Genomic DNA, 25,251 nt, shown 5'->3' with positions numbered 1-25,251 from the left:
AGAAAGTTTATATTACTTGAAAAGAAAAATGTTATGGACTTATGGGGAAAAAAGCAGGGCAATTAAAGGAAGCTGACAGCTGCTCTTCTGGGATGCTAGATCCACACCAGGACCTGATAGACATCCTTTTGTGCTCCAAGATATTAAGAATTATTACCTTGAAGGTCAGTTGATTGTTATGGTCAAAAGTCCAAACTGGATCAGAAATGATTGACCCAGAACACGAAGGGTTATTGAAATAACAGTGTGCTCATGTGCAGTTTGACAGAAACTAATCACCTTGGATTGACATTACCACAAAAGAAAAATGCCAGGTCCAACAATTCCCAGAAGCCTAGTTTCTGGTCCAACCCAGAAGAGTGGGCAGAATTAAGCAGATTTACAAAGAATTGGGTATTCAGAATAAGAGAAGAAAGGATGCGCCAGAACTACATGCAAAGCCCAAGTACTACATACCGTTCTGGTCACTACCTGGGCATGGAAGATGTAACTGCTCTGGAGAGGGTGCATTAGAGACTTGCGTGCACGCTGCTAGGACTGGAAAAATTATGAAGATTGGATTTGCTTTGAAACAGAGGCAAATGAAGACAGACTTATTACAATTCTGAGGGGCCTAGATAAACAGGAAGAACCTACTGTAATTTCTCTAGGCAGAGAGATCAAAATCTAAGGCATCGATTTCAAATAACAGATACAAAAAACTAGAGGGGTGATTAGAAGAGGAAGAAATACTTTTCTGCCCAAAGTAGTGGTAGGAGCTTTCTGCCTGAGAGGATGGTGGAAACAGACATCCTTGTCACATTTAACCATTATGCATTTGTCTTTTTGAAAGAGCAGTGGCCTGCAGATCTAGTGCTGGAAGGTGGGATTAGGATGGCATCCTCCTCTGTAATAAACGTTTGACAATTTCATAAATGCTGCCCAGGAAGTTTTGAGAATCTGTATATCTAAACACCATACGTTTGTTTCCCAAAGAACGCTCCTCACTATTTTTGTCCATTGTGTATGTTTATGGGACATCTCACTTCACTTTATATATTAATGATCTAGATTAGTGGTTCCCATCCTGGGATCCACGAACCCCTTGCTTAATGGAAATGGTCCATGGCATAAAAAAGGCAGGGAACCCCCTGATCTAGATAAAGGAGCAGGTGGCATTGTGGCCAAGTTTGCAGCTGGTAACAAGAGATAAGAACAAAAGAGCATAAGAAATAGGAGCAGGAGTCGGCCATCTTACCCATCCAGCCTGCTCTGTCATTCAATAAGATCATGGCTGATCTGACCATGGACTCATCTCCACCTACCTGCCTTTTCCCCATAACCCTCAATTCCCCAACTATGCAAAAATCTATCCAACCTTGTCTTAAATATACTTACTGAAGTAGCCTCCACTGCAGGAGGGACAGGTAGTGTCATGGAGGCAAGAGATGTGTTAACAGACTTGGGCAGGTTGGAAGAGTGGATAAAGAACTTAGAGACAGAACAGAACATAGGCAACGTGTAGGGTTATGCTCTTTGGTAGGAAGAATCTAGGTATTTTCTAAAAGGAAAAATTAAATTTAACGTCGCATGTCAGTGATAATAAACCTGATTCTGAAATTTTAAAAAAAATCAGAGGTGCAAAGGGACTTAGGAGTCCTAGTTCAGTATTTCCTGAAGGCTCACTCACACATCGAGTCAGTAGTACTGAAGGCAACTGCAATGTTAATATTTATTTCAAGAGGACTAGAATAAAAAAGAACGTATTGCTGAGGCTTTATAGGATATCAGTCAGATTGCATTTGGAATATTGTTAGAAAATTTGGACCCTGTATCCAAGGAAAAATGCCCTGGAAAGGGTCCAAAGGAAGTTCACAAGAACAATCCAGGAATTAAAGGTTTGATGTATGAGGAGCTTTTGATGACCTGGCCTGTAATTGATCAGTTAGAAAGATGAAAGGGAATCTCATTAAAATCTACCAGTTACAAAGAGAAGATATTTCATTAGTAGGAGAATCTAGCATTCAAGCACACATCTTCAGAATAAAGGAACATTCTCTTAAAACTGAGATGAGCAACACAGGCTGGCTTATCTGTGGAATTTGTTGCCACAGAGGCCTGTGGAGGCCAAGTCACTGGGTGTATTTAAGGACATGCAAGAGATTATGCAGATGCTGGAAAACTTGAGCAATACACACAAAATGCTAGAAGAACTCAGCAGGTCAAGCAGTATTTAAAAGGGAAATGAACAGTTGATGATTTGCTTGGGAGCCTGTCAAGGTTATTCATGTATCGGGCCCCCCTAGTGTGGCCTTGTCTATATCAGTGAGACCCGAAATAGACTGGGGGACCACTTCATCAAGTGCCTTCACTCTATCTGCTACAACAGCCAAGATCTCCTGGTGGATACCCACTTCAATTTCACATCCCCTTCCCACACTGACGAGTCTTCTCCACTTCCACAATGAGGCCAACTGCAGGTTGATGGAGCAACACCTCATATTCAGTCTTGAAAGTCTCCAACTTGATGATAAGAATGTAGATTTCTCTAACCATTAACGACTCCCCTGTTTCCTAGTTTTCCATTCCCTCCTTCCCCTCCCCCCTTATCTTGCTGGCCCTCTCACCCCTTTTCTTCTCTTCACCTGCCTATCACCTCCGTCTGGTGCCCTACCTCCTTCCCTTTACTCCACAGTCTACTATCATCTCCCATCAGATTCTTTCTTTTGCTCTTAACTTATCCACATAGTTTCTCACATCATTTACTTTTGTGCCCCACTCTGTGCATCTGCTTTTGATTCCTCTAGTTCCAGTTCTGATTTTTCCTTGCCCATCTACCCTGGAAAAGTGGGTGCAGTCAAACCAAGCAGTGCAGGGGCAGATGAAGCTCAGTGCTGTACTGCAGCCTTATCACGGATTTTCTTCACTTAAATTTGTTAAACTAAAACTGAATCCGAAAAGCTCTAAATGTGCATTTTGCTCTTCTCCTGGCAATCTGCTTCTTTGACTAATGGGGTGATTAGATGCACGTGAGGGTTTCCATTTTCTTGGGAAAAGTTCTCAGAAGATCTATGCTACTATCGTACTTTTAATTATGCCAACACTGTTCAAAATTTATCATCTGTTTTTACCATTTAATCTCATTTGCTTTGCATTTAATCATATTTGTTCTGAGATGTAGTGACAAGAAGTGTACAGAATAATGTAGGGGTGGCCTACTAGAGTATGTAGGCCCCTGCAGATAAGGAACTTCTGTTAGACCACAAGATCAAAATATATGGGAACAGAATTAGGGTATTTGGCCCATTGAGTCTGCTTCATCATTCAATCATGGTTGATTTTTTTTAGAAAACCCCGTTCCTATCATTTCCCCATAACCCCTTTATCAATCAAGAATCCTGCTACCTATGCCTTAAACACACCCAAAAATTGCTAGAGGAACTCAGCAATTCAGACTGCATCTGTGGAGGGAAATGAACAATCAATGTTGCAGGCTGAGACCCCAAAGCAAGACTGGAAAGAGGGTAGAAGCCAGAATAAAAAGATGAGGCAAGGAATGAGGAGCACAAACTGACTGATGACAGGTGAGCCCAAATAAAGGAGGGAGAGTGGTGGGTGGGGGAGAGGGGAATGAAATTTGCACTTTTGAAACAAAAACTCTGAATAACAAGCCCAGAAAAAGTATGTAGTGATCTCCTTGGACATTCCATATTATTACAACAAAAATTGTCGAGACCAAATTATTGAGCGGCTATTGTAATCAGACAAGAACTATTTTGGAATCTAATTCTTGCATCATTACACAATTGTTAAAATGTGATCTTGAAATGTGGATATTTATCATGCATCTTGAAGCATGAAATGTGCTGTTTTCTCTGAATTGTTGTAGTCCTGTGGGACTAAGAGTCACGTAGTGAACCTGATTCTCAACTAATATAACAGTTTCACAAACTGTCTGGAACATTAAGTTTGAGCCAAAAGCTTAGGACATAACATATAAATAGTTTCTGTTTCTGTAAATAATCTGTCTCTTTCTGGATATAAATAAGCTGCATCTTATTACAGTCTTGAAGACATCGCAATTTTCAAATAAATTGGCATGTTGTTGCATGGGGAGCCATAATTATCGAAATGCTCAGATTATTTAAATACAAATGCGCTCTTGATTTTACCTTCTCTGCCCCTTTAGCTCAATTCCCATATTTTTGTAGTTGCACTCCATTTCAGTTTTTTAAAAAATGTCTTTCACAACTCCAACACCTCACTAATTAGAAATCTGACATGTCAACCAGAAGTATTAAGGGAAATTGGTTAAAATGCACATTCAGAAGACTGAAGGATACTGATTATGAAGTTGGGAGGAAACTGACTGCAGAAATCTGACTGATGAATGTGGTAAACAAAGCTAACCTTACTCACGTGGGCCTGGAGTCACAAAGCAGCCAGATTGGATGAGGATAACAGGCTGCCTTCCATGAAGAATGCTAGCGTACCAGAAGAATTATTGAACCACCCAGCAATTCCATCGCCACCATTGCTGATATTTGCTTTTTGTTTAAAATAATTGTCATCTTCTAATTGATCATGCATCTCCCCAAATGAAGGCAGAGTCTTTAACTGAAGATCTAGCTTATAAGAATCTGGGAACAACAGTAAACCACTTTGCCCCTCGAATCTGTATTATAACTCAATAAGAGTATGATCTCTCTACAATCTGACTCCATGTGACAGACATGAAATTACTAGAATGTTCAAAAATCCTTCTGTTTTTAACCCTTCACTAATAATTGATCTTGAAAAGAGTTTCAAACTTCCACAACTCTTGCATGTAAAACACTTTCCTAACTGTGAGATCTAGCTTTCATCTCCCCAAAGAGAAGGAAGTGTTTATACTGCCAGATCCTTTTAATATTTGAATAAAATTCAATCCCTTCAACCCTTATCCTACATTTCCTTGAATACAGCCCTGGCAATTCAGCTCTTGATGTTAAGATATAATTGTGCCACTCTCTACGAACAATGCAGTGATGCCCAGTACTCAGTGTGGCAGCTGGTAAAGGCTTTGCCACGTAGCTCCTGTGATCAGGGTGCTGTCAGTGTGGAGTTTGCACTTGCTCCCTATAACTCTGGGTCTTCCCAGGTGCTCCAGTTTCCTCCCAGTAGGGGGGCCTGTAGGTTCGCTGGCCACTGTAAACTGCTCTCAGTGTGTTGCTGAGTGGCAGAAACCAAAGAGGAGTGGCTGGAAAATGTGGAAGAGTCAGTTATAGGGAATATTAATCAGGGAATAGGAGCCTTTTGACTGCCAATGGTCTGAAATGACCTTGTTCTATATTGAAAGGATTACTGAGGAATGATGGTGTATTATCCATCTCTATTGTCTTTAGTTCAAGTTTAATTGTCATTCAACCATTTATGAATACAGCCAAATGAAACAGCCTAGGCCAAGGTGCAAAACACAGTGCCCACAGTCAAACACAGCACAAGACACATATAGCACATAAAATAGCAGTAAGCATACAGTCACACAAACAAGTATATAGCCCAAGTCCTTGAGTGAAATGTCCTGTAAATTGATGGTGTATAGGTGCTGTCGGCAAGAACAAGCAGTTCTCAGCAGTCTGCAGACGAGCGTACGGACACAATCCAGCTCGTCTTCCACTGAGTGAACACTGGAGAGCAGCGCTGACGAGATGGGGCCAGCGCCCAACCTAGCATGGATGCTGTATCACATCGTGTCCGGCATCTCTCCTCCTGGGCTGCTGCAACACGAGGCCTAGGCCCCACTACGACCAAGGCCGCGCTGCTCCCCTGCCAACCATCTCGCCAATAAAACCAATGGACTTGACTCGCAGTATTGTACATTACCAATACCCAATGGGGTCTTGCGATCCACAAGGTAAATGCCCAAGACAATCACTTTCTATTAGACTACACACCACCTTCACGCACCGTCTCCACTGTCTCTCTGTAGTGAGCAGCAACAAGTTCCGTACCAAGTCCAGCTCCACAGCTATGGGGCAATTCATGCCAAATGAGGAAGTAGAGGTGCTGGTAAGCTTCTTGGGTGCGGCACCTACATGGCTGGACCAGTACAGGCTATTGGTGATGATCACTCCTAGGAACTTAAAGGTTCAAATCCTCTGAACTTTATCACCGTTGATGTAAACAGACATACATGCACCACATCCCTTTCCTGAAGTTAATGACCAACTCTTTTGTTTTGCTGACATTGAGGGAAAAGTTGCTACCAAGATCTCTATCTCCTTCCTGTAGTGTGACTTATTATTTTTTGAGATATGGCCCACTAGGGTGGCATCATCTGCAAGCTTATTGATGGAGATAGAGCAGAATTGACTTGTATCAGCAAACATGGCTTCCTATCCCATCATCTGAGTAGTTGTGGTTTCAACTACTTGTGAACCTTTCAAGGCAGATCCTGCATTTTGAGTGACACACTATCACAATACATCACTGCTCTATCAATTTCATAGTTATGTGCAAGAGACATTGAAAAAAAATGAAAGATTTGGCATTATTTGAAGAATTACTGATCTAAATCATCTAAATTCTTCTGACATTGGAGGTAAAAGCTTGGAAGAAAATTGATTCTCAAAGGCAAATGTGATTCACAGCTTAAAGACATTAAGACCTTGAAAAAAGTCAATGCAAGAGCTGTTTCTGCAGAACGACAACATCAGATCTGCTTGAGCAGATGAATAAGCTCATCCAACCATTGAATCACGTTGCATCACATTGCTGTTAACCGGGAGAAAGCTGACACGGGTCATCCTGAAATCCCTGTTGGATTAGAGTATCAAGTTGTTATGTTTCCTATGCTGCCTTGTATTTTTATATATTCACCAATATACGTGTAACTGCTCAGTGAATTTTCTAGTAATTGTAATGCAGCTCATTTTGTACTTTTCTATAAGTTTCTCTACAGCAAGCGTCACAGCAGTGAATCTGGATATTCTTAGCATGATCAATATCCTCAACCAGCATAAATATCTTGACTCACCTCAACTCTGAGAAGATTCCACATTCCAAAGGATTCACTTTCAAGGACTCCACAACTCATGCTCCCAGATTTATTTGTTATTGTAATTTGTCTTCTTTTGCACATTTGTTGTTTGTCAGTCTTAGATAATGTATAAATTCTATTGTATTTTTTCCCTGTAAATACCTACAAGAAAATGAACCTTAAGGTAGTATGTGGCGACATACATGTATTTTGATAATAAATTTACTTTGACTAGTTTCTGTTATGGAGTTCTGCATTCACATAAATAGAAATGAAGAGTTGTATTTACATAGTGGATTTAATATACTTAGGACAGCAAAAACAACTCATGTTCATAATGTACTTTTGATTTGAGATCACTGATATAATTCAGGATGCTTAGCAAGTTAAACTATGAATAATAAGGTTTTACACAGAGTAAGGTGATAACGTGTTATTGAGGAACAAATATTGACAAGAGTCTAAGGAAGAACTTTACTTCTGTTTTTCAGTCTACTACCATGAGACCTTTCTCATTTACCTCTGCTGGCAAAAGGGACTTCAGTTTACTGTATGTCTCGTCTGAAAAGCATCATCTCTAACAGAGTACAAGTACCTGAGAAAATTATATATTTACACCTCCAACAAAAGCAGCACAAGTGAGAGCCATTGACTAAACGAGCTGCTGCAATGGTGTGGCAGCGTGCATACATTTAGATAAAATCCATGGATCAATCGGGACAGGGTCTAACATATTAACATTATTTCTAGTCTGTTTTGTATGAAACAATTCTGTGGGCATCACTTCTAAATAGAGATATAGGAATCTTTAAGCTTCAAAAAAGAAAATCAGAAACTAGTATGCTTGATTTTTAAAAATCAGTTGTTGGCAAGCTCCTTCTTCTCCCTTCTTTCATGACAACATGAAATAATACAGCTCAACCGTACTACTGTACTCCAACTATGTCATGACGACCCCCAAACCAATGGATCAACAATGCAGTAGCTATTTTACTAAATCCTGCCAATTTCAATCAAAACCTTGCTTTGCAATAAAAATCTTAGCAAGAGTGCTTCAAAAGAAATCCTTCTCTACAGCTCACTTTAAGCACATCAGCAACTTCGTTTCTAAGTAACAATTACCACCACCAGCCCTTACCCGAAACAAAAATACCTTTTGCTGTTTTCTATCTCCATCCACATTTTAAATGTTATTTGGACCTTTTTTTCCCCACAGTTCACCACCTTAATAATATTTCCTTTTGTGCTTTAGTTTCCAAACACTGTGCAATGTGTGTGACATTGTTTAACATCCTAGCCACCTATTACATGAAGGCTACCAGATAAATGCATGATCTTGTAGCAGTTCAGTACAGGTTGCTGGGCTGACATGGAAAATGCGTTGCACTGAATTTCAGGTAGAATGCAAAACTGAACCCCCTCCCCAAATCTCTCCATTCTACTTGGATGCAAAAGGTTGCAAATGGCTGTTCTTCCCAGTGTCTTAGCTAACATCCATCCTACATCACAAGAACAGCGCCTTGTCACTACCACGTGCCATATTCCCTAGCTTATAGAAGTGACTGCATTTCAAAAGAATTTCATTAACTATAAACCATATAGGGATATACTGAGATCATAGATGTTAACTCATAACTATGATTTTTTTCAATAATAACATGGGATAAAGTGTCAACAGTCAACCAGTTGGGATAGGTTGCCAATCTAGTAAAAGAGAAACAATGAACAGAGAGGTAAGGGGAATGAGAAACATACAAACTGATGGAAATAAGGGAGGAAGCCTATGTGAAATACATTCACCACCAGTTAAGATGAACCTCCAAGGTAAAAAAAATCTGAATTCTCTTTGACCCTCTCCATAGATGTTGCCTAACCTGTGTTTATTTCCTGAAGGAAAGTGTTGATTCAAGCACGTCATTAAAAATGACTACAAATTTAAACACTTATTAACTACTTTATTAATTAGTCAAAATCAAAGTAAATTTATTATCAAAGTATGTATGTCACCATATTTTAGATTCATTTCATGCAGGCATTTACAGGATAAAATAAATACAATAGAATTTATGGGAAAACTACACAATGACAAACAAAATAAGACAAATAGTGCAAATAAAAAATAAATAACACTGTAAACAACAGTTGCAGAGCCCTTTAAAGCGGAGTCTGTAGATTATGGAATCAGTTCAGAGTTGAGGTGAGTGAAGTTATCCACGCTGGTTCACGAGCCTGATGGTTGTAGGACAATAACTGTGTAGATTATAGAATCAGTTCACAGTTGAGACGAGTGAAGTTATCCACGCTGGTTCACGAGCCTGATGGTTGTAGGACAATAACTGTGTAGATTATAGAATCAGTTCAGAGTTGAGACGAGTGAAGTTATCCACGCTGGTTCACGAGCCTGATGGTTGTAGGACAATAACTGTGTAGATTATAGAATCAGTTCAGAGTTGAGACGAGTGAAGTTATCCACGCTGGTTCACGAGCCTGATGGTTGTAGGACAATAACTGTGTAGATTATAGAATCAGTTCAGAGTTGAGGTGAGTGAAGTTATCCACGCTGGTTCATGAGCCTGATGGTTGTAGGACAATAACTGTGTAGATTATGGAATCAGTTCAGAGTTGAGGTGAGTGAAGTTATCCACGCTGGTTCACGAGCCTGATGGTTGTAGGACAATAACTGTTCCTGAACCTGGTGGTATGAGACCTAATGTTTGTATATCTCCTGCCCAATGGTAGCATTGATAAAAGTTGCTCATATCATCAGCCAATCTGTTAGAAAAGTTACTAATACAAACAAAGCAAATCACTTAAATACTCTAGATTACTGTCAAGGGTATTAGAATTCTGCTATTCTCCAAAATCAGTTTTCTGCACCAAGAGAATAAAGATATTATTGTAAGGTTACTTAGTTTTGGCAGCAAGCTAATAATTAATCAATGTCTATTAGTCTCTCAGGGAAGGCAGATTATCCAATATACTGCTATTAACCCTATACAATTTCTTAGGAATCCACATGCAGTTATTCACATTTCCAGTCAGTGATTAGGCGATACAAAATAGAACACCATTATTATGCACAATGTCATGAACAGCATTCATGGCCAAGAGGTGAAGGCTTACGAATATTATTTAATAGTGAAATAGGTCAATAAAAAACAGTTTGAACAAGTTATTTTCATTGTAGAGAGTAATAATTTCCTTGATTAATGAATGCTGGAATAAGCAAGCTAAGCAAAAATCCTTGGGAAATCAGAATACCTCCCAAGTGTTCGCAAGGGGCTTGATAGTAAAGCAAGTGTAGATTAATTATACCCTTTTCACATATGTGGCTAGTTGACAATCTCTATTAGTTAAATACTGCTTTACAGTTTCTTAAAATTGCACATTTAGAGAATTGTTTCTGCCCCTGCAGAGACAATCAAAGCTTACTATGGTTGGGTTTATTATAAGGCACCATAGTAGGACACTTGCTCACAATGCCAGGGATCCTGTCTCTCAGAGCTGTTTCTTTGGGATCTGAACCCGTGAAGAGAGTGGATTCCCCAACTGCACTGAGTGCTCTGGTGTCTTCCTACACCCCACAAACATACCAGTTTGTAGGTTGACTATCCTCGAGTAGGTTGGTAGGAGAAGAGTCAGAGGGGAGTTAATCGGCATGTGAGAGATTAAACAAAATAGAGAAATAAATGGGATTGCTCGGAGCATTGACTCAATGGACTGAATACCTCATGTAATAATGTAAGAAAATATACAAACTAGTGGAAGTTTACAATAAGCAATAACCAAACCTCATTTCAATCTCATCACTATATCTTGGTCCACATGACCATGATAAACCAATATCAATAATGCCAAGGAAGTGATTACAGAATCTGACCTGGCAAACAGCACAAGTACAGAGGGAAAGTATCGAGTAAAGAGATTCAAGGGAGTGTCCTACCGACAATTAGCAAATGAGCGTTACAAACTGTGGCTGGGCTCGGACTATGTGGGTAGAGGAAGAGCTGCAATGGAAGAGTGGATGAAACCCTCTTGGTCAGATGAAGAATGTGCAAACACAGGGGTCAGAGGTCACAGGGTGCTCCAATTTGCCACTCACTATGCAGTACCAATTAATTTCTAGCTAAGAAGCTTAATTACAAGAAGTTTAGGTTAACTGTTCTTCCAGAGAAATTCACATCTTTTGAAGAGAAAGAGAATGATAAGAGAAAGTGCACAACATGTTTGATTAAAAATCAGTGGACATTTCCATGGTCTGTTGTCTAACACCTCTTTCCCCAACCATCATCACTAATGTAATAGGTTTAGATGACACACATTGTCCATAACAGAAACTGTTCTATATACTTCACAAACACCATCATTGGGATGTTATGTTCACTCAGAGACGGTGTCTGACATAATGATGTCAGTGTAAGGTGATTGCTTTTGGTTTTGCTCATAATAGAAGTAAGGACTGCGACTTTTGTTAAGCACAAAGTAACTCTCACATGTTTTATTCACAAAATCCTACACAAAACTATGTTTTCTAGTCATACATTTCCTTACATTGCGGGATCGGTGTACAAAATAGTTGCTACTTCACAACAGTGATCACATTTCAAAAATACCGAAGGTCATAGAAAGCGCTAAATAAATGCAAGTCTTTCTTTTGGTATACCTCCCAAAAAAAAAATCAAATATCAAAAATGTAACAAAACTACATAGACAGAAGGTCGACAATAACTGAACTGTACAGACATTGTAAATAATTTAAGTTTACATCTGTTTTATCACTCAGAAATGCCTTAGCTCAGCCTGAACTGCAGCTAAAAGGACAATGCAATGAGGAAGAAATTCTACTTGCATGACACCTGTTGCAACTTGAGACTAGGCCGAAAGAAATATTTCCTGAAGAGAAGCAATTACCGTCATGAAGAAAGTTTGGGTCCCAGTATGTGCATCATAACAATTCAGATAATCAACTTTGGGTTTTGCTTAACGAATAAGCATTGACTTAGACATCAGGAAAATTACACATACTCTTAAGTTGTATGACATCCACTTCACAAGGAAGAGTGCCCCCAATTAACACCCAACCAAAAGATCACATAACCAACAATAAAGAACCATCCCACTGATGCAATGAAGGCTGGGGCAGCATTACCTGCCTTAAAATGAGCCTTGAACCCTACTGACTTTGGTAGGGTTGTTCTTAACTGAGCAAAGGTGAAATCCCAAGGTTGGATGACCAATGGACATTGGGGGGTGTAGGGAGGATTGAAAAGGGGTTTCCATATTTCTTTACAAGATTGAAAGTGCCAGTTCAGCCTACAGAGTCCTTTTCAATTTATGAAGCAATCCTACTCCCTCCACTATTTTTCCCTGTATCTTATTCCTGCCCACCATTCCCATCAATCTTATCATCCATTTAGGCCAGTTGCCATACCAATCAGCACAGCTATTAGAAACCAGAGCATCCGGAGGAATCCCCCGTGGTTACAGGGAGAACATGGCCATCTCAGCACATGCAGCACAAGGGATCAGGATTAAACACAGATGCCTCAAACCATGGGGCAGCTGCTCTGCTGTGCCAGGGTTAGTGGGTGGGGGGGGGGGGGAAGAGGGCTGTTGTGGATACTGAAAGGAACTCAAGCACAAGCCAGAAATGTTGATGCCTTGTCATTACTTAAAAAAATCATATTTATCCTGGAAGTGGAAATCCCTTTACAGGAATCAAAGGCAACACCTACTAGCGTTAAAGAGTTGATGACTTTATTAATGCTTGTTAGAGTTCAAGAAGAAACTTGATCTTTGTGTGTGAATAAAGTATAAACTATTCATAAGGCAATTCTGGGATTTCAAATGATACCTGGAAAAGAATTTGAAACTTAGGAATTGTTCTAAATATTATGACAAATTAGGACTGCCTCTGACTGTAACAACCAGGCATTACTGGTGGAAATAGGAATACCAGTAAAGGATTGTGTTCCAGGTCTACTGGCATTATAAATAAGCCCTCCCATTGCCCAACAATCTCTTTGACCCCTACCATTGGGTAGGAGGCTCCACAGCATTTGGACAAGGACTGTTAGGATTGGAAACATCTTCTTCCCCCAGGCTGTGAGACTACTGAGCTCCCTGTCACCACCCAGGTCCCACCACATATGAAGTACCAGTAGCATTATTATATTTACACTTTAAACTTGTGTCATAAATGCACCTTATTATTTGTGGTAATATTACTTTAGGTGCTGAGTGTGAGTTATATGCCCTGTGTTGTGCACCTTTGTCAGGAGGAACATTGTTTCATTTGGCAGCATACATGTAGTATAGCTGAAACGACAAGAAACTTGAACTTGAGCTGATCCGAAATGCAGAGCTTTCAAGTTCATACCCTAAGAAGATGCGGAGCGGGTGGCAAGGGGGAAAAGTTGCTAACATGGACCAGGTACAGGGGGATTCATTATTTCTGCTGAACTCAATAGAACTGATTGCCTGAAAGGTGTGGGGGGGGGGGGGGGCACTAGCCAAAAATCTCACCAGTGTTTAGCACTGGTAACCAAAGGTAAATACCTGGCAAGTTAAATCTTACAGAAAAATATTGTTTGGACCCTGCTATCTCTGCTGGCGTCTTGAAAGAACTACGCAATTAGTGCGACTGCCTTGTTCTTTCCTCAAGCATTGCCTTTTGATGTATGCATACAATTCTCTTTTTAAATGTTACTTCCAAATTTGTTCTTTCATCCATTCAGGCGGTGAATGCATCCATATCATAACAACAGTATGCATTTCAAAAATGCCTTTCCTTTGTTAGTAATCTTAAAACTGCATTGCTGTTGCCATTGCACCCACGCACTGCAACCATTTCCCCTACATTCTGTACCAGAATCGCTCAGAGCTGAAGGACAGCAACAACACATTCACACGAGTGGGAGCCTCACTGATCTTTTAATTTAGCAAATTCAATTTCTTGGTTTTACTAGCTCTCTAATCCAACTAAAATTCCCAAGGCAAAATCTTAACAAAATGCTTTTGCCTAGAAATTTATTGCCAATGACTAGAAGTAAACATACTATATATAATAGCTTCACAGGTCATACTCGGCCTCTAAAATTCTGCTTATCAACTTCAGTGGAGTAAGTTTCAGAGACAAAGTACAATGTGATGGTTCCATATAAAGTGCTTAGCACTACCGACCAGAAATGAAGTTGCAGACATGTGTGTCTATGGCACAGGAAGCACCTGTTTTAGTTAACCACGCTGCTTCTCACTAAAGGAGGCTCTCAGATGCTCATTGTCAACGTCTGTCCAGACAGGACATTATGTAAGGAGAGAGAGAGAGAGACACGAGAAGAGGAGAGAGGCACAGCCTGTTATTAATAACATGCTAGTTCAGTGGAGGTTAAGTTTACTAATCTTGGCTTTTTTATGCACTTCAGCAAGGCAGCCGTGAAATCTGTGAGGTTTCTTGCACTGAGCACAGTTGAATGCTATGTGCTGGACTGAGCGTGTGACAATTTCCAGTCAGAACAACACTTGACCATAATGAACAGCCATGTAGAATTGTAAGAAATCAGAGAGCTACACAATGTAGACACAGGCATTTCATCCACTGAGTTCATGTCAACCATCAACACCCATTTACTGTATACTACTTACACATTATGATGCACCATCAATAACTCACTCTGAGACGTAAGAAGCGAGATATCGGCTTTTATTGACTGGAAGAATGAACAACACTACATCCTGGAGAATGAGGCCGGGCTCAGGCCTCAATCTCCTTTATACAGGGGTCTGTGGGAGGAGCCACGGGAGCAGTCAGCAGGGGTCTGTGGGAGGAGCCACAGGAGCAGTCATCAGGGGCGTATCCAGACAGGTATATGTAGTTCACCACATTCACCCCCCCCCCCCTTTGTTTTAAAAAGAGTCCCCAGGTGGCGAAGTTTCTTGCAAGTATATTTACAAGTTAAGTCTATCAGGTGGTCGAATCTGTCGCTGCGATCTACGTAGCTCCGGCTGCGATTGCACAGGTGCCGGAGGTGGTGATTGCACAGGAGACGGAGGTTGTGCTGGTTGTGGCCTAACTGGAGGTGTCAGGGATCCCTCACGTGTGTGCGAGGCGCCCGGAATATACGCGTACGAGATGCCTGGTACATGAGCGCTGTGAGGAGTCTGTGTGGGACACGGTGTGCGCGGTGTCACCTTGGGTACAGGGTTCATAGTTACTGTGGAGTGTACGGGGTAGTGGTCTGCTGCTCCTGCGGGCGCCAGGTCGCGGACAGAGACCGTGTCCTCCCGCCCATCAGGCAAGACCACGTAGGCATACTGGGGATTAGCATGCAGGAGGTGAACCCTCTCGACCAGCGGGGAGTATTTATTACTCCTCACATGTTTTCGGAGCAGCACTGGCCCCGGGGACGTCAGCCAAACTGGTAGGGTGGTCCCAGTGACAGACTTCCTGGGAAAAGAGAATAGGCGTTCGTGAGGGGTGGCATTGGTGGACGTACATAACAGGGAGCGGATAGAGTGGACTGCCTCAGGGAGGACCTCCTGCCATCGAGAGACCGGCAACCCTTTTGACTTAAGGGCTAAAAGTGTGGCCTTCCACACAGTGGCATTCTCCCTCTCCACCTGGCCATTCCCCCGGGGATTATAACTCATGGTTCGACTAGTAGCAATGCCCCTAGCTAGCAGGTACTGGTGCAGCTCGTCACTCATAAAGGAGGACCCTCTATCACTGTGGATATAGCAGGGATATCCGAACAGAGTGAAGAGCTGGCGCAGGGCTTTTATGACGGACGTGGTAGTGGTGTCGGGGCAGGGAATGGCAAAGGGGAATCGCGAGTACTCGTCAATAATATTGAGAAAATAGACATTGCGGTCAGTGGAGGGAAGGGGGCCCTTAAAGTCAACACTCAGTCGCTCAAAAGGGCGGGTGGCCTTGACAAGTTGCGCCGTGTCAGGACGGTAGAAGTGCGGTTTGCACTCAGCGCAGACTTGGCAGTCCCTGGTCATCGTCCTGATGTCCTCCAGGGAGTACGGCAGGTTCCGGGCTTTAACGAAATGGTAAAATCAGGTGACCCCCAGATGGCAAAGATGTGCATGAAGGGCATACAGCTGGTCGAGCTGTGCGCTAGCACACGTTCCCCGGGATAGGGCATCAGGGGGCTCATTGAGTCTGCCAGGCCGGTACAGGATATCATAATTGTAGGTGGAGAGTTCTATTCTCCATCGCAAAATTTTATCATTTTTGATTTTGCCCCGCTGTTGGTTGCTGAACATGAACGCAACCGAGCGCTGGTCGGTCAGCAAGGTGAACCTTTTGCCGGCGAGATAGTGCCTCCAGTGCCTAATAGCTTCCACTATGGCCTGGGCTTCTTTCTCCACCGCGGAGTGCCGAATTTCAGAGCCTTGAAGGGTACGAGAAAAGAATGCTACTGGCCTGCCTGCCTGATTGAGGGTAGCAGCCAGCGCGAAATCGGAGGCGTCACTCTCTACTTGGAAGGGAATGGTCTCGTCCACCGCATGCATCGTTGCTTTGGCAATGTCCCCTTTAATGCAGCTGAAGGCCGCGCAGGCCTCAGCAGAGAGGGGAAAAGTGGTAGACTTGACCAGGGGGTGGGCCTTGTCTGCGTAATGGGGGACCCATTGGGCATAATAGGAAAAGAAGCCCAGGCACCGTCTGAGGGCTCTGAGGGTGGTGGGAAGAGGGAGTTCTAACAGGGGGCGCATACGGTCAGGATCAGGGCCAATGACCCCGTTTTCCACGAGATACCCAAGGATAGCGAGTCGGGTGGTTCTGAACACACACTTGTCCCTGTTATAAGTAAGGTTCAAAGCTTCGGCCACTTGGAAAAATCATTGGAGGTTGGCGTCGTGATCCGACCAGTCGCGACCACAGATGGTGATGTTATCTAGATAGGGAATTGTGGCCTTCAGGTTGTACTGGTCCACCATCCGGTCCATTTCCCTCTGAAAGACTGAGACACCATTGGTGACACCAAATGGGACGCGCAGGAAGTGATAGAGCCTGCCGCCCGCCTCGAAGGCGGTGTAGGGGTGGTCCTCTGGGCGGATGGGGAGCTGGTGATAAGCGGATTTCAGATCTATTGTCGAGTACACCTTGTACTGAGCTATCTGGTTGACCATATCCGCGATGCGGGGTAGGGGATACGCGTCAAGCTGCGTGAACCTATTGATGGTCTGACTATAGTCCACAACCATCCTATTTTTCTGCCCAGTCCGAACAACAACCACCTGGGACCGCCAAGGGCTTGTGCTTGGCTCGATGATCCCCTCCCCGAGCAGCCGCTGCACCTCTGACTGAATGAAGGCCCTGTCCCCTGCGCTATACCTCCTGCTTTTAGTCACCACCGGTTTCCATGTTTTAACTTCCAGTCAATAAAATTGATGCACCATCAATAACTCACGTAAGAAGCGAGATATCGGCTTTTATTGACTGGAAGAATGAACAACACTACATCTTGGAGAATGAGGCCGGGCTCAGGCCTCAATCGCCTTTATACAGGGGTCTGTGGGAGGAGCCACGGGAGCAGTCCAGACAGGTATATGTAGTTCACCACACATTAATCCCACTTTTTATTCTCCCCACATTCCCAGAAACCCCTTCAAATTCTACCACTCACAAGCAAACCAGGGACAAATTTATACCAGCTAGTTTATCAACCTTCCTCTTCACATTCCATGTCAGGGTTCAGAATAGAGCAAAGGAAATATGGGGGAAGGCACTTACACAAGTGAGTATCAGAACTGGACTCAGAACCTCTTGGAAAGTTTTGAAAAATATTAGGCCAAGTGTAATAAAATCATACCAAACACAGTAACATTGATTCAACATCAGTGCATTCTATACTTGTGCTTATTTTTCATTTGCTTGATGAATATTTTTCCATAACAATGCCGCACCCTAGATTTCTCATCAAGATAACCTCCTGTATTTCTTTTCACAGCCTCTGCACTAAGGGACTTCTCTGATTTCAATCTTCATGTCAGGTCATCCTTTCCTCTCCCATGGGGAAATCTCTGATTCCTAACACTCTTAAGCTCTATTGCCCTGGCTCATTGCCACTGGCTTCCTGCTGTCTTCCAAATTGTTTTTTTACTTGCACAATCAAGCCCATCTCTGACCACTTTCTTGTAAGCTTCACCAGCCTTTCAAGTTCAACTCTAAAAACACTCCAGTTCAAAACAATCTAAATCTCAAAAGCACGTTTTCATATCGTATTTCACTTTCACCACTGCTTCATTCCCGTCTCAAATCAAACCACACTAACATCGTAACAAACCTCCTCGGTAAGACATCTATTTTTGCCCCTTTTGATACAAGAGACATCAACCTGAATGTTTATAGCTAGTTTAGTCTTCCATCACCCTGTCTGTCAGGATCAGATTAAGCACGAATAGCATTCCTAAATGCTTGAATCAAACACTACTAGTTCAGGACCAATCTGCCGAGCACAGAGCCCTCCCACTTCCAGACCTTTATCCCGTCTTCCCTGTTCTTTGTTCCCTTGACATCAAAAACAGACAACAGGAATTCACCAACATCTCCTTCACAACAGTGACACACAAACATATGAATTAGGCATAGGAGTTAATCACTTTGCCTCTCAACCCATTCAGCTATTTAATAAAATCATGCCTGTGCTAATGTTAATTTCAGATGCATGTTCCTATTTAATCCTGTTAACCTTTATCAAGAGTCTGCCCATCGCCACTATAAAAAATATTTAAAGACTCTACTTCCATCACTCTTTGAGGAAGAAGGCTCCAGATACTCATGACCCTCTAAGAGAAAACAGTTCCTCTCATCTTACGTCTCATATCTAAACAGTGACCTCTCACACTAGATTCTCCATTCACAGTTCACAAACACCTTGCCAACCACTACTGATCCGTAAACCGCACTCACACACGCACGCACATACACACACTTTCATCCCGTCCGCAAATCCAGTTCCATTTTGCCTTAGCTTTGAGCACAAATTCTTGAGTTTCTCTCTTACAGTCTCCCACACATTTTCAGCTTGTACACTTGATTTTCCACATCAGAAACAGGTTTAATATCACCGGCATATGTTGTGAAATTTGTTGTTACAGAACAGCAGTGCATTGCTATATATAATAATAAATAGTACAAAATATAAATAAGTAGTGCAAAAAAAGTAACGAGGTAGTGTTCATGTGTTCAATGTCCATTCAGATACCTGGCGGAGGAGAAGAAGCTGTCCCTGAATCATTGACTAACTTCCTATGACTATAATGGCAGCAAACTACTGAACATCCAGTAGAATTCCACAACTTGCACTCATCACTCTGTACCAGGACTGTTTATAGTGCTAAGCATGCCTCACAACCACTATGAGGTATACAGTGGAAGCAAAAAATCCAAATGAAATTCAATCAAGACTACTCAATACATCACTACTTGTACAACAAAAATCTGTAAATAAGCAATGACCAAGAGGAGTGTGATTCATTGAACAAAAGATAACAATGATGGAATGCCAAAGACGTATAATCAAATTCCAACCAAAATGATAATGTGAAACAAACTATTTAGCAATACGTAATGGCAAAATGCACTTCACTCATGTTAAAGAAATTATAAATCTAAGAAACAAGAACTATGACATTTATAGGACAATAGACTATTTATGTCATTAAAGAAAGGCTTTTGGCCCATCGTGCCCACCATAACAAACTAAAGTCATCAATCACTGCAAACATTCAGCAGATCAGGCAACATATGTATGTAACACTGGAAATATTCAGCAGGCAACATATGTATGTAACACTGGAAATATTCAGCAGGTCAGGCAATGTACAAATATGGAAAGAGAAAGCGTTAATGTTGCAGGTTGAAGAACCTTGGTCATAACTGATGATAAAGTTCTGATGACATTCCACTTTGATGAAGAGCCTATGACACTAAAAGTTAACTCTATCTCTTTCCACAGATATTGCCTGATCTGCTGAGTATTTACATCTTTTCTATTTTTAATCCTTAAAATGCCTAAATGATTGATGATTGTAATGAGAGAATAGAAATCTAAAGTAATTTGTCAAAACATGTTGCCAGAGAAATGTCAGCCTATGGAAATGTATTAAGTATGTACAGTACACATTTCTGAATTGACATGTGAACTCCAGCTGAGCTTTTTGACTCAAGATGGGAGTTATTTTGCACACTGGCACCTGAATACTTTTGAAACTTGATGCAATTTACTTATCATCACACTTTGAATGTAATAAAACAACCCCAGCAGGACTTGTCATGAGAGAGGGGGGCTAGATTAGTTCTGTTTAACTCATCACCAGTTGCCTTGCAGAAGTCCCACGTTTATAATATGTGCTTACAAATGGGGAAAATGTCACCGTAAAAACTTTGTTATGTGGTAGTGGAGACTCTGGCACACTCAGGGAGCATCCAAATTGTGAGGGGGGTGGTGCAAGATAGAATTCAGACTGACAAACGTGCAGACACTAATCCAGGATCAATTTGGGCAAACTGGCATGATTGAGTACCCAGCAGTTTTTAGTCCAGCATGTAACAGGTAGCAGACTTTTTAAACTGTATATCGGACACAATCTAATTAAAGAGTTAGTCTGACTGTAATATTATAAGGCAGAGATTCCAGGTCTTTCTTCCAGTCTTACAAACTGGCATCACAAGTACTAAGCAACATTTTTTGCCTGTACTTAATTGTTCCCAAGTCGGAAAACCAATGAGGTCCTGTGCTGAATTGGAAACATAAGAAATAGGAGCAGGAGTAGGCCATCTAGCCCATCGAGCCTGCTCCGCCATTCAATATCGATCTGGCCATGGACTCACTTCCAACCTACCTGTCTTTTTCCCGTATTCTTAATTCCTTACTATGCAAAAATCTATCCAACCTTGTCTTAAATATGTTTACAGAGGTAGTTTCAAGTTCCTGGGTGTCAAGATATCTGAGGATCTAACCTGGTCCCAACATATCGATGTAGTTATAAAGAAGATAAGACAGCGGCTATACTTCATTAGGAGTTTGAAGAGATTTGGCATGTCAACAAATACACTCAAAACTTCTATAGTTGTACTGCAGAGAGCATTCTGACAGGCTGCATCACTGTCTGGTATGGGTGGGGGGTTGCTACTGCACAGGACCGAAAAAAGCTGCAGAGGGTTGTAAATCTAGTCAGCTCCATCTTAGGTACTAGCCTACAAAATACCCAGGACATCTTCAGGGAGCGGTGTCTCAGAAAGGCAGCGTCCAATATTAAGGACCCCAGCACCCAGGACATGCCCTTTTCTCACTGTTACCATCAGGTAGGAGGTACAGAAGCCTGAAGACACACACTCAGTGATTCAGGAACAGCTTCTTCCCCTCTGCCATCCGATTCCTAAATGGCCATTGAATCTTTGGACACTACCTCACTTTTTTTAATATACTGTATTTGTGTTTATTTGCACATTTTTAAAAATCTATTCAATATACATACACTGTAACTGATTTACTTGTTTATTATTATATTTTTTCTCTTCTATATTACGTATTGCATTGAACTGCTGCTGCTAAGTTAACAAATTTCACGTCACATGCCGGTGATAATAAACCTGATTCTGATTCTCCACCGCTTCACTGGGCAGAGAATTCCACAGATTCACCACCTTCGGAGAAAAGCAGTTCCTCCTCATCTCAATCCTAAATCTACTCCACCGAATCTTGAGGCTACGTCCCATAGTTCTAGTCTCACCTACCAGCGGAAACAACTTCCCTGCCTATTTCTTATCTACCCCTTTCATAATTTTATATGTTTCTACAAGATCTTCTCTCATTCTTCTGAATTCCAGCAAGTACAGTCCAATTAAGGACAACTAAGGATGGCCAATAAATACTGCCTAGTACTTGTGATGTCACTTTGTAAGAATTAAAAAAGACTCAGAGTATCTGCCTTACAATACTGCTTTCAGACTTACTCATTAATTAGATCGTGTCCATCACTTGGGCAGGGAATTCCAGCATAATGGAAGTACACCCATCCAATCAGACATGTGTAACTCCATGGAGAAATTGGAGGCTCTGGCATTCCCAAACCCCTGCTGCCACACAGAGGTTGTGAGCTTGGAATCTGCACTTCATCTGAAAGCTGTGGGAACCATATTACAACCCCAACCATACAGCAGAAACGTCCCAGGTTCACAAGACCAATAACAAGCAGAAGATCGATACCAAGCTCCAAGAGAATACAACAAAGCAGATTAACAACTACTTGGTCAAACCAAAAGGTAAACAATTACCACCCAGGGCTCTGGCATTCACCATCAGGAAGAGATTCAAGAAGCTAATTAACTCCAGCCTTTCAACCCACTGTAACTCATCCACTGCTGAAACAGGTCTGTAGTCGACACCATCTTCCTGACCCTACATCCTTCTCTGGAGCATCCGACAGTAAAGCACCTACATCAGGTATTTTTTTTTTTATTGATTATTGCTTCACATTTAATGCTAATAATTCCAAGCAAACTCATCACTAAACTCTGAACTCTGGGATTTAATGCCTCTCTCTGTAACTAGAACCTTGATTTCCCGAACCAACAGATCACATTCAGTAGGACGGGCGGCCACACCTCTGTCATGATTATTCTAAGTCCCGGTGCTCCCTAATGTTGCAGCTTCAGCTTCCTACTCTTCTCCCTGTACACACACAACTGTACGGCCAGATTTTGTTCTACTTCCATCTGCAGATAATACAACCATAGTGGCCAGTATCGCAAATAACAGTGAGTCGGAGTACAGAAAGGAGGTAGTGATCTCAGTAACATGGTATCATAACAAGTGTCGAACGAGATACTGGTCATTGACTCCAAGAAGGGACACATGTTCCTATCTGCATCGATGGCACTGAGGTTCAGAGCTTCAAGTTCCTAGAAGTGAACATCACCAAAACCCATCCAACAACCTAGCTGTCAAGAAAGCTCACTACTGCCTCTACTTCCTCGGGAGGCTAAATGAATCTGGCACGTCCATGTTGACCCTTACCAATCGGTATCAATGCATCATAGAAAGCATCCTGTCAGGATGCATGACAGCTTGGTATGACAACTGCTCTGCATGGGACCTCAAGAAACTGCAGAGAATCATGGACGCAGCTCACCATGGAAACTAGCCTTCCCTCTGTAGTCTATCTATCCTCCCCACTGCCACAGTAAAGCAGTCAAGATTATCAAAGACACCACCAACCCTGAAAATTCTCCCTTTTCCATCAGCCATAAGATTCAAATACCTGAAATTGTGTACCATCAGCCTCAAGGACCACTTCTACTTCACTGTTACAAGACCTATGGTTCCCCAGCAGTCCCCTGGTAAGATGGATTCCTGACCTCACAATCTACCCCATTCCTGCCGCTGTCTGTAAGGAGTTTGAACGTTCTCCCCAGGACCACGCGAATTTCCTCTGAGTGTTCCAGTTTCCTCCCAGAGTCCAAATCTTACTGGTTGGTAAATTAATTGGTCATTGCAAATTGTCTGTGATTAGGCTAGGATGAAATTGGGCAGCAGGGATTAAAGGGCCAGAAGGGCCTATTCCACACTGTATCTCAATAAATAATGATCTTGCACCTTTTTGTTTACTTGTACAGCCCTTTCTCTGTGACTGTTAACACTTTTAATGCTGCATTCTTATTACTTTAGATTGTTCTGCCTCTGTGCACTGTGTAATGACTTGATTTTATGAAACTTTTCACTCTCTAACACAGGACTGTTTAATATCATTTCCAGTTCAAAAAGTATAAAGGAGAATTAAATACTTGTTACTCCCATCTGATGCAGCACAAAACAATAACAATAAAAACACGATGAATATAAACACACAAGATGGCTTATATACTTCGATAGCATGTACATATAGGGTATACGTGACAATTCCAATTCAAGATTTTTTTTAAAAAAACTGCAGGTTCCCCAAACGAATGAAAATCAAGAAAGGCTGGAGGGACTCAACAGATTAGTAGGAATTCGTGGAAAGAGAAACAGAGTAGACACTGTTTTTCATTCCACAAAATCCACCAGAGTGCGGGGGCATTAAGCAATTCTCCAGTGACAGAGGCGGGAGAGACAAGAGGCCAAATGGTTCAGGGAGGGGATGCCAGAGCTTCAGGCCCTCAGAACCCATACCAAACCAGCTGAAACTTGAGACTCCAAAATCTTTTCCCTTGACTTATAATGAAGAGGAACCCTTGGACAAATATTCTGCGAATCGCACTAAAATGGGTTCAGTTTTACATAAATGCCAACGATTGATCGGTCAAGCCGTGATTCGGCGGTAAAACGCTGTAGAACTCTCTCTCTCTCTCTTCCACTGCCTGTGGTTTGTTCAACTGAACGGTGAGCGACATCTGTGAAACATCAAACTTGCAACCCTGTCCTGCTTCTAATGAGCAAGGCGTCAGCATTTTGCAGGGTTTCGCTTTAATCACACAGGATATATATATATATATATATATAAATGTACACACCGAGACACACACACACTTGTATATAATACACAGCAAGTGTAACGAGCGCACATTCCCAAACATACGTGTATGGACAGCTTTATAATCATGTTTTCGAGCGAGGTAAAAATAAATATAAACAGCTTACCACGCAGAGAGCCGGTTTCTCAAAAAATACCGAGTCTGACATGGTTGAAGCATTGACCAGACACATGCACCAGTTCTTTGCAGTCAGTTGCAAAGTGCAGTGATGGAAATGGATTATTAAGTATAGTTCGTTCTCACATCCCGACTAAAGAGACTCCCGTTTCAAGCCGTTTAAGCAGGTGCCTCCGCCGTTTTTCTTCATAATACCTACACTGGAGAATGCGGATTGCGATTTTTCACTGCAGCCGAGCCCACTTCAGACTCCGGCTCGATTCAGGAATACGGTCAGCGCTGCTCGCAACCCGGACTAGGCTACAGGGTTCATAATAAACCCTTCACCGTGCGGACGGCTCCTTTGCTGATGGTGGTGAGGGGTTCAATTGACAAGACCCCGGGTCATTGGCACATCGACATGAATGTGTCAACTGATCGCCGTTCGGCGGACAAACGGGACAAGCTGAAGAGGCGCAGCTGTGCCGCGTCCGCTATGCACTGCGCCCGACCACACGTGTGCCAAGCTCCCTGACACATTCGCGGCCGCTCGCTGATGTTATGAGCAGCAGACGCCAGTGCGCACGGAGCAATAAGGGACTGCCGCTGCTCATCTGCAGCCCCGAGT

At 42.2% G+C, this 25,251-nt stretch overlaps 1 protein-coding gene across 6 annotated transcripts in view; it reads right to left on the bottom strand.

The window, feature by feature from the left end:
- LOC140727912 (rho GTPase-activating protein 6) overlaps window positions 1-25,251 on the bottom strand; it is a 533,233-nt gene that overhangs the window by 296,383 nt on the left and 211,599 nt on the right. The window contains exon 1 of one of the 6 annotated variants that reach the window (XM_073045879.1): window positions 24,844-25,207. The exons of 4 other annotated variants lie outside the window; for them this stretch is intronic. Coding sequence is in view for 1 of the 2 variants with exons in the window: in XM_073045874.1 (XP_072901975.1) it covers window positions 24,634-24,699 (66 nt within the window). In the remaining variant the exon portion in view is untranslated. Of the gene's footprint in view, window positions 1-24,633; window positions 25,208-25,251 lie in introns of those variants that run through there. One more of the 6 variants, XM_073045874.1, reaches the window with a different exon arrangement.

This window comes from Hemitrygon akajei, chromosome 5, assembly GCF_048418815.1.
Source record: "Hemitrygon akajei chromosome 5, sHemAka1.3, whole genome shotgun sequence".
Taxonomy (NCBI): domain Eukaryota; kingdom Metazoa; phylum Chordata; class Chondrichthyes; order Myliobatiformes; family Dasyatidae; genus Hemitrygon; species Hemitrygon akajei.
This window is presented reverse-complemented; position numbering and strand designations above follow the sequence as displayed.